Source organism: Phacochoerus africanus, chromosome 15 (genome assembly GCF_016906955.1).
Source record: "Phacochoerus africanus isolate WHEZ1 chromosome 15, ROS_Pafr_v1, whole genome shotgun sequence".
NCBI lineage: Eukaryota > Metazoa > Chordata > Mammalia > Artiodactyla > Suidae > Phacochoerus > Phacochoerus africanus.
In genome coordinates this window covers 36,127,963-36,138,507 of record NC_062558.1, presented here as the reverse complement: position 1 = coordinate 36,138,507, position 10,545 = coordinate 36,127,963, and the positions used below count along the sequence as shown (strand labels likewise).

General features: G+C 45.0%; 1 protein-coding gene across 1 annotated transcript in view; it reads right to left on the bottom strand.

Annotated features, from left to right (window-relative positions):
* Nucleotides 1–247: 247 nt before the first annotated feature.
* SPRING1 (SREBF pathway regulator in golgi 1) overlaps nt 248–10,545 on the bottom strand; it is a 322,500-nt gene continuing 312,202 nt past the window's right edge. The window contains exon 6 of the mRNA XM_047761606.1: nt 248–1,223. Within this exon, the coding sequence (XP_047617562.1) occupies nt 1,164–1,223 (60 nt within the window). The 3' untranslated portion in view covers nt 248–1,163. The remainder of the gene's footprint in view (nt 1,224–10,545) is intronic.

Genomic DNA, 10,545 nt, shown 5'->3' with positions numbered 1-10,545 from the left:
CGTTGCTGTGAGCTGTGGTGTAGGTTGCAGACGCGGCTCGGATCCCGTGTTGCTGTGGCTCTGGCGTAGGTCAGTGGCTGCGGCTCTGATTCGACCCCTAGCCTGGGAACCTCCATATGCCGCGGGAGCGGCCCAAAGAAATAGCAAAAAGACAAAAAAAATAAAAATAAAAAAAAATAAAAGGACATTTTTCCAATGAGAGCAGGTCATATTTCAGACTGCATTGCCAGGGTATCAGGAGCCAGTAAAAGGGGGCATTTAACACCGTATTTATTTTGACTGGCAAAACAGGTCATGGCTGTAAAAGAAACAGCTCTTGAGAATGAGGCAGCCTCGTCGACTCTGGGCTCACTCTTTCTACCCACACACACACTGTTTAAAGCATTCCAGAGCTGCTGCCAACTTTCCTGGCAGAGCTCTTATTTCTTTACATGTATGTTGCATTCCATCTGGTTAATGTGCTCTCTGTGCCATTCGTGGATTTTGGCAAGGCCTGGCAAGGTGGCCTGGCATGCTGAGGCTTGTTCTAAGCAAAGCAGGGCAGGAGGTAGAGGGAGGCTGGAGGCCAATGGAGGGGTCCGGTTTCCCCTTTGGCTCATGGGGGCCTGGAGTTGCAAACACTGAAGGGGAGTTGCAGAGCAGTTTTCTTCCAGATGTGGCTGAGTCATGTGCGTGCCACTCCTGCTGTTCACCCTTTGAGGGGACTTGGCGGGGGGGTGCACTTTTACAGTTTCTGATGCGTGGCCAGAAAAGTTAAAGCATTGAAGAAAGGTAACAGTGGGGAAATCAACTCATACTCATGAATCTGGAGTTTCCCTAGAAACCTTTGGAGGCGAAGGCCAGAAAACACCAACACCTGGATCCGATAGGCCCAAGGCCTAAAGAAAACTGAACTCAATCTTTACATTATTCTCAAGAACCATTAAGTACTTGGTTGGAGAAGCTGAGGTGACGTGCTGTGATTTGGATCCTATTTCATCCACTTGGAAGACAGGAAAGCCAGGTTTACGCACCGCCAAAACATCTGGTGAAGTCAGTTAAAAAGAAAATGTACCACTCCGGTTGGGGGTAGGTGGGGGTGGGTGGAGGTGGAGATAAAACCCTTTAGAAACAGTTGTTGGGTATTGGGTGACGAAAAGCATTCCATTGATTGACTCAAATGTTCACTTTTCCATTGATTCCTGTTGAGTCAAGAGCTTCGGGATGGGGAAACAACGAAGACTCTGGGCAATGAAAGAAAGATTATAGGGTTAAAAGACACAGAAAAGTTCTCACCTTTAGAAAGAGTGTGAGTGCACTTATTTTTTTTTGAGTTCAGCCAAGAGTGTGAACAGAATCCCCCTGTTAAATGGAATTCCTGGGAGTTCCTACTGTGGTGGAATGGGAATGGCATTGCTTCGGCAGTGACTCAGCCACTGCACGGGTGAGGGTTCGATCCCCAGCCCGTTGCAGTGCAGCTGCAACTCAGATTGGATTTCCTGGTCTGGGAACTTCCTTATGCCGAGGGGCAGCCAAAAAAAAAAAAAAAAAAGAAGGAAGAAATGGAATTCTTCACCTGAATCAGGAGGAGATGACATGGTACAGGAAAAAAATAAGATACGGGCTCCTAATAAGAAACAGCCACATGTGGAATAAAATTAGTGTGAGTTGTGTAATCCCAGTTGGCCAGTTGTAAGAACAGGGAGGAGAAAGGAGCATAGGGAACATGTTTCAGATGTGATTCAACAGGTCCTGGAGCCCGTCCTGACCCTCTGGGTTGGAATTTCTGACTCCCTTCTCTGCCTTGACTCAGAAAAGGAAACCGTATCCTGACCGCTCATTTCTTTTTATAGAATTAAACTTTCTTGCCAACTTCCTCCAGAGCACAAGATCATCTCTCGTAGTCTCTAAACAATACGCCAATCATCAGGTGGAAGCGAGGGGGAGCACTGACCTGTTCGCCCCAAACATCACCCAGAACCCGAGCAGAAGATAAACGGGAACAGTTTGGCTTTCGTACCCGGCCTGGTAAATACAACATGTTCTCACAGGTTGGAAAACCGTCTGGCTCATCTTTGTACTTTCTCTTCTTTCTCTCACTTCTTCCGACTTGGATCTCATCATTCGGCTCTGACGTGGGCCAAGTTCACATTTGCCAGTTACCGAATGGATAATGGGTGGTTTGTAAGATTAGTAATAGGCTCGGGATGAGGAGTCAGGCAGCCAAGTGTATACTGTGTGCGTACTGAAATAATGTCTCTTGATCTTGACTTCCCACCCAGCCCTGATTGGCTGGCCACATGTTGATAGGAATCAAGGGGGATGGAACAAAATGCCTTAGTTCCCACTCATTCGGTCGCCATATTTGCACCAGCCACAAAACCCCCACGATAGTTTCTTGCCCTGGAAAACCAGCTAGTGGGGGGTTGTTTCCTGGGAGTAAGGTACACTGGAGCTTGGAAGCCCAAAGGCACCATTAATAGAATGCAAAGAGTTTAGTAGTCCCTCATTAAAAATGGATTTTGTTTTCAATGCTTTGAGGACAGAACAGTGAAGTTGGAAACCGTGCTTGTAATTGGGAGCAGGTCTCCTGCCAGATTCTAACAGCTTCAAGGGATATCCAGTTTTAGGTTTACAGTACTACATTCTGGCTCATTGAAACTGCATCTAAACGTTGCCAGAATGTGTCATAAACTACAAAATCTGTACAGAAATATATCGACATAATGGCTCTGTAGCCTTAAGTCAGTGGGGTTGGGGAGCAGCGCTTGTCCCCAGCAGGGTTGTTCTTGCTCTGTCTCTTGGCAGACTTGGGGCACCTGGGACAATGATCATTCATGGGAGTCTGACCCTGGTCTGACCAGCTTGCTCAGCTGCTTAGAACGCCATGCTAAAGAACTCTGGACACAAAGCATCTTCTTTCAGATCCTCCACTGTCTAAGCTCCCTCCTGCCTCTGAGCCTTTGCTCATGCTATTCCCCCTGCCAGGAACCCTATTTTCCCAGCTTATTCCTAATCCAGCCCTCAGTTTACAGGCTGATTTTTCATGGAAGACTTCCCTGACCCCTCAGACTGGGTTCCTTTGTTTGAATTCATTTGGGCTGCTGTAACAAAAATCCTATAGACTGAGTGGCTTAAACAACAAACACGTACTTCACACAGTTCTGGAGGCTGGGAGACCCAAGATCGAGGCAGAGTCAGTGTCTGGTGAGGACTCACTTCGTGGTTCATAAATCGCCAACTTCTTGCTGTGTCCTCACCGGATGGAAGGGGTGAAGGAGCTCTCTGGGGTCTCTTTTATAAAGGGACTAACCCCATCTATAAGGACTCTGCCTCCCAATTGCCTCCTAAAGATCTTACCACCCAATACCTTCACATTGAGGGGTTAGGATTTCAGCATAAGAATTTGGGGGGGATGACACAAACATTCAGTCCATGGCAATAGAACTTCTCAAAATTGTCACTTAAAACTTCTATTTTCTGGGCGTTCCCATAGTGGCTCAGCAGAAATAAATCTGACTAGCATCCATGAAGACGCAGGTTTGATCCCTGGCCTTGCTCAGTGGGTTAAGGATCTGGCGTTGCTGTGAGCTGTGGTGTAGGTTGCAGATGCAGTTCAGATCCCGTGTTGCTGTTGCTATGGCTGTGGTGGAGGCCGGCAGCTGCAGCTCCGATTTGACCCCTAGCCTGGGAACTTCCATATGCCACTGGTGTAGCCCTAAAAAAAAAAATAGAAAAAAAAATCCCAACTTCTATTTTCTATCTGATAGCGGTGTAACTTAGACTATAATGTGCAGACAAATCACCTGAGATTGCGTTAGATGGCAGATTCTGATTCAGCTGATCTGGAGCAGGGCCTGAGAACCTGCATTTCTAACAAGCTCACCGGTGATGCTGATGCTGCCTCTGAGCTACACCCTGAGTGCAATGGTACCAACCTCTCTCAATCACAGTTCCATGAGAAAAAAGCCTGACAGAAAAGAAAATGAGCTGTTCTACTATTTTCTTTCTTTCTTTCTTTCTTTTTTCTTTTTTTGTCTTTTTGCCTCTTGCAGGGCCGCACCCGCGGCATATGGAGATTCCCAGGCTAGGGGTCTAATCAGAGCTGTAGCCGCTGGCCTACACCACAGCCACAGCAACGCAAGACCCGAGCAACCTACACCACAGCTCATGGCAATGCTGGATCCTTAACCCACTGAGCAAGGACAAAGATCGAACCTGCAACCTCATGGTTCCTAGTCAGATTGGTTAACCACTGAGCCATGACGGGAACTCCTGTTCTACTATTTTCTCAGTTCTCCTAAGGATGATGCTTAACTAGCAGTAAGATGTATAAAGAACCAGCAATAACTGCTAGCTGGTTCTTGACACATCTTGTCTGCCTTAAGGCAAAGTTTTTCAGCCTCTATACTATTGACACTTGGGGTTGGATAATTCTTTGTGGTGATGTGCTGCCCTGTGTATTTGCAGGATGTTTAGCACAATCCCTGGCCTCTATCTGCTAGATGCTAGTAGCACCATCCCCCAACTGTGGCATCCAAAAATGTCTCCAGACATTGCCAAAGTTCCCCGGGGAAACTGTATTGCCCCTACGAGAACTACCGACTTAGGATATTAGGGCATCATTTTCTGGCATGCCCAGCTGAGAAGACCAGGAAGTTGAAGAAAGCATTTTGTTCATAACCATAGTCTAGTGCAGCGCTCTGTATATGGGAGTCCCTCAATATGTGTTTGTCGATTGACTAACTGAATGGATGAATGAATGAAAATAAATGAATGAAAACGAACCCTCAAATCCTGCTTGGCTGCTGGGTGAACAGAACTGCCTTCACATAGCCTCTACCCTCCTCCACCCCCCTCCCCCTCAAAAAACAATAAAACTTAGTGGGGCAGTTGTCATCCAAGGCACAATTTTATTTTTATTTTTTGTCTTTTTGCCATTTCTTGGGCTGCTCTCGTGGCATATGGAGGTTCCCAGGCTAGGGGTCGAATCAGAGCTGTAGCCACCATACTGCGCCACAGCCACAGCAATGCAGAATCTGAGCCGCGTCTGCAACCCACACCACAGCTCACGGCAATGCTCGATCGTTAACCCACTGATCAAGGCCAGGGATCAAACCCGCAACCTCATGGTTCCTAGTCAGATTCGTTAACCACTGCGACATGATGGGAACTCCACAATTTTTTATTTTAAATGTAACATTTTCCAAAGTAAATATCCTTTTGAAGAAAAAGAAGAAAGATTCTCGCTTGAGATCTTTTTAAAAACGTCTCCAGTGACTAAAATCCTCTTACAGAGTACCCAGAGAATTCAATTTGCTTAATGAAAAAAAAAAAAAAAATGCTGTTTTTAGTCTCAGTTGTAGAAAATACTTGAAAATAATATCTTTTTTTTTTGCATCCAAATGGGCATATTATAAAATGGTAAAATTAATTTTGGTTCTAGTTTGTTTCTGAAATTCCACTTCAGACTTAGGCTTCCTGGATAAAGTCATATCAGGAACTCATTTGGAAAAAAAAAATTGCTGTAGTAATAACACCAGGAATTCAAACACACACACAAAATCCCAGTAACTTTAGAATTTTTTCAGGGGTGGGAAGGGATAATTTTTAAATGATTTCAAGAGGAAAATTGCAAATAAATACGAGTAAATCTGCACCTTGCTCAAAATCTAAGGACTGAGGTTCTATTGATAAAGAAGGTGGGAGTTCTTACTGTGGCACCATGCATTAAGGATCTAGCATTTCTACAGTTGTGGCATAGATTGTAGATGTGGCTTGGATTCAATCCCTGGCCCGGGAACTTCCATATGCCACAGGCTGAAAGAAAGCAAAGCTGACCTCTCCCTCTTCTCTTCCAAAGCTTTGGGCAAATGGGATTGAACCACTGAAGAGGTTTCTGGGAGTTCCCGTCATGGCGCAGTGGTTAACGAATCCGACTAGGAACCATGAGGTTGCGGGTTTGATCCCTGCCCTTGCTCAGTGGGTTAAGGATCTGGCATTGCCGTGAGCTGTGGTGTAGGTTGCTGACGCGGCTCAGATCCTGCGTTGCTGTGGCTCTGGCGTAGGCTGGGGGCTACAGCTCCGATTCGACCCCTAGCCTGGGAACCTCCATATGCCTCGGGAGCGGCCCAAAGAAATAGCAAAAAGACAAAAAAAAAAAAAGGTTTCTGGAAAAGGATATGGTGGTGGTGACATTTCAGTGTTCTAGGTACATTCTTCTTTACCTAGTAGAGGCATAAAATCTTTTTTATCTTGCATACCTAATATGCAATCAACTGGTAGAGGCTGAATGCGTGGTTTTTTAAAAAGAGAGCTATGACTGATTGGTAATGTCTGTAAAGCAGAGGAGTAGAGAATGGTGGTGAACCAGCTGTGTATTTGCCATTCCTGGATGCTGGTGTGATCTTCTCTATCACAGGGGCCTTAGGCAAAAGGAGAATATCAAAGAGAAGGTATCTTGCACACACATGAGTGTAACATGTCTCACTGCATGTCACAGAGACACGCCAAGGAGACATTTCAATTCAAGAAAGCACCCAAGGAGTTCCTATTGTGGCTCAGCAGAAACGAACCCCACTAGTATCCATGAGGGTGCAGGTTTGATCCCTGGCCTTGATCAGTGGGTTAGGGATCTGGCATTCCTGTGAGCTGTGGTGTAGGTTGGATGCAGCTTGGATCTGACGTGGCTTGGCTGTGGCTGTGGCTGTAGGCCACAGCTGCAGCTCTGATTCGATTCCCTAGCCTGGGAAATTCCATATGCCACACCTGTGGCCCTAAAGAGCCAAAAAAGAAAAAAGAAAAAAGAAAAAAGAAAAAGAAAGAGAAAGAAAGCACCCAAGGTAGATATGACACAGAAACACGCTTTGGGGAGACATTTCCCTTTCTTCTCTGGACATATTGGAAGAGGATACCATATGTATGACCCCCTCTCAGGGTCATTATGGCTGGAGCATGCCATCCGGTTTCACCCCATCCGGTACCCTACATTCCATTCTGTCACTGTGACACCATATGCTGCCAAAACAACATATCCTCCTTCCTTGGAATAAAAAGGTCTTTTCATAAGACTTATTAAGTCTGAATATTAATCATACTCATCATTATTCAATCTGTTTGCTGTCCACAATATTTAAATGAAGGGAAGTGAAAAAATAGAAAAAGGCAAGTTTAGGATTTTCATGACACTGATGAGTAAGTAATGATGGGGAAGAAAGTGACAGTGACCATAAAAAAAGAAACATCTTAGAGTGGAAAAAAAAGAATCCACAAATAGAATCAACTTTCAATATTAGTCTTTATTTCAAAAATAAGGGGAAGGATGATTAAAGAGATGAATTCACATTTGAATAGAGTCCAAATGACTTAAGAATTATTTGGATTCAAATATTTCAGTTGGACAAGGAATGATATTGGAGTTATGTGATACATTAGGGGCTGAAATGTAATGGAAATATTTCTTTCATTTAACAGCCATTTTCTGGCCTTTGCGGCCTTGAGAATTTCCTAGGTTGTCAGTGCCAACCACCATCCCCCAGCTTTCCTTTGGACTCATGGACTCATGGACTCCTATTTCAGATCCAGCCTGTTTGGGGGGAATTTGAAGTTTGTATTTGTGAGAGCTCCTTTTTTACACTATGTGGCCATTAAGGAAGGATTTCCATGGAGAGTTGAGAGGTGAGTGATTCTGAATCCAAATTAGAAAGTTTTGGTAATAATGATATAGCAGAATCACATCTGAATTTGGTGCTGGCTTCAGAGCCTCCCCTCATGGAAGAGACTGCATGAGGAGAACCATCCCTGATTAGTAGAGCAAAAGAGGAAGTGCCAGCTTGGGAAGACAGGAAGCAGGTGGCCCAGTGCTTCTCTACCACATCGCGAAAACAGAGTGTATGTGGTAGGCCCTAGCAAGCAGGATTTAACTGTAAACCCAGCAAACATTTATATTTATTTATTTGCTTTTTAGGGCTGCAACTGTGGCATATGGGAGTTGCCAGGCTAGGGGTCGAATCAGAGCTATAGCTGCCAGTCTACACCACAGCCACAGGAGTGCCAGATCCCTAATCCACTGAGCACCACCAGGGATCAAAGCTGCATCCCCATGGATCCTAGTCAGGATGGTTAACCGCTGAGTCATGAAGGGAGCTCCCGCCCAGTAAACATTTATTAAGTACCTACTCTGTGCCAGGCCCTGTACTAAGGGGTCTTACATATGGCATCTCATTACTCCCCCTGCCCTGCTGCCTATTCAGTGGGCTCCAGTCATCTCTCCTTCCTAAGTGCAGATTTGACAGTTGCCTTACAGCAGGGTTTCTTGGCCTCAGCACTACTGACATTTTAGGCTGGATAATCCTTTGTTGGGAATTGTCCTGTGCGTTATAAGATGTTTAGCAGCATCCCTGGCCTCCATCCACTAGATGCCAATAGCATACCTCATCCTAATTATGACAACTAAAAATGCCTTCTAGACATTTTTAGACATCCTCTGGGAGAGCAAAAGTGCCCCCAGTTGAGACCTCTTCCTTATAGACAGAATAGTTTGAATCCTCAGGTTGCTGCAGATGAACATTCTTTTATTCCTTCCCACAGTCTGACCTGAGTGGTTTATACATAATACTATAGCTACCCTATTTTATGGGTAGGGAATTGTTCAAGGGTAACTTGACTCCATCTTTTTTTTTTTTTTTTGTCTTATATGCTGATACGAGAACCCAAAACCTCCCTTAATTTTTTTGTTTTAGGGCAGCACCCGCAGCACATGGAGGCTCCCAGGCTAGGGTCCAATCAGAGCTGTAGCCGTTGGCCTATGCCAGAGCCACAGCAACGAGGGATCCGAGCCGCATCTGTGACCTACACCACAGCCCATGGCAATGCCAGATCCTTAACCCACTTAATCCACCAGGGATCGAACCTGTGTCCTCATGGATGCTAATTGGGTTTATTAACCTCTGAGCCATGACGGGAACTCCAACCTCCCTTGAATTTAACAACACTGGTCTCCTGCAGTGGTCACAAAGGTCCTTCCAGCAGAGAATCTAGCTCAGGCCCAGGCTTTTTCCACGAAGCCAGTGGTGACAACTGCTGTTACTGAACACTTCGCAGGGTGTCCTACCATCTTCCTAAAGCCTCACGTCGACACCGTGAGGAAGGTACTATTTCTGCCCCATTTCAAGAGGAGACATAGACTCACACAGGTTAATTAACTCAAATTATACAGCTAGTGAACAGTGGCACCCATTTGATGCCAAGTTGCATTGCTTTTCAAGAGAAAATATGCACAGCATACACTCAATAACTATTAGTGACTCTTTTCTAGAGGGGGAAACAAATCTGTCTAATTTGATCATGAGCAGTTACTCAAAATTATTTCCCTGAATTGAAAAAGCCTGATTGCATTTCCCAGTCCTCCCAACATCATGGCTAGCAAGGATGAGGATATTCAGGATGTATATGTATATACATCCCAAATTGTGTTTCTCTTCTAAAATACAAAACAGAAGCTACCCAAACAGGCACTAACTAACTGTCAAAACAAAACAGATCATTTCCTCTGGAACTACAAAAAGACTGGTGTTGGCAGGTACCATAAAATAATCATACTCATACTTGCCGCAGCATAGTATCTCTACACATTTGCTACTACATTTTCCCATGTGGCTGAGGGCTTCTTGAGGTCAGGGACCAACTTACTCATCATCACTAGATCCTGGTCCCATACCACATTTGTTGAGTTAGTGAATAATACATGAATGTACTTTTTTTGGGAGAGGGTCTTTTTTTGTTTTTTTAGGGCAACACTCATGGCATATAGACGTTCCCAGGCTAGGGGTCGCATCAGAGCTGTAGCTGCTGGCCCACACTTCAGTCACAGCAATGCCAGATCTGAGCTGTGTCTGTGACCAATGTCACGGCCACGCACTGAATGTGGCCAGGGACCAAACCCTCGTCCTCATGGATACTAGTCGGGTTCGTTAACCACAGAGCCATGACAGGAACTCCTGAACATACTTTTTCTATGTTATTGAACAAACTAATACACACTTTATCTCCATTCTCTCATTAATCATGGGTGGTACATATTTTCAAGAGCATCTTTTCCATAAGAAGAGACTGAAATTGAGGGAGATAAAGTGACCAGCAACAAGGTCATCCTGAAGAAAAGTGTGGACTCAAGTCTCATGCTTTGAACCCCATATGTCAAGCTTTTACAACAAGGGCCTCCAAAGTAAAGGTGGGTTAGGAACCCCAGGTGCTAGACTTCACCCTGATGTCTAACATTTCTGAACCGTCTTACTATTTAGTAAATTAAATATAGGGAAATTTCTTCCTACAAGCTTTTAATGTTCATAGATTCAGCTACACATGTTTGTGGAGAGAAAGAGAGAGCAAGGCAACAAGTACAGGGAGTTCCCATAACAGGCTATGGGACCAGAGTTACTTTTGGGTGGGACTCGAGGATGGCTGATCCCCTGATTCCCAGTCTCGGGAATCATCGGCCTCTTCTCATGTGTGGCCTTTGGCTGCCCTGAGTGGGAGTCCGGTGTTTATGTTTTTAAAGTGTTCAAG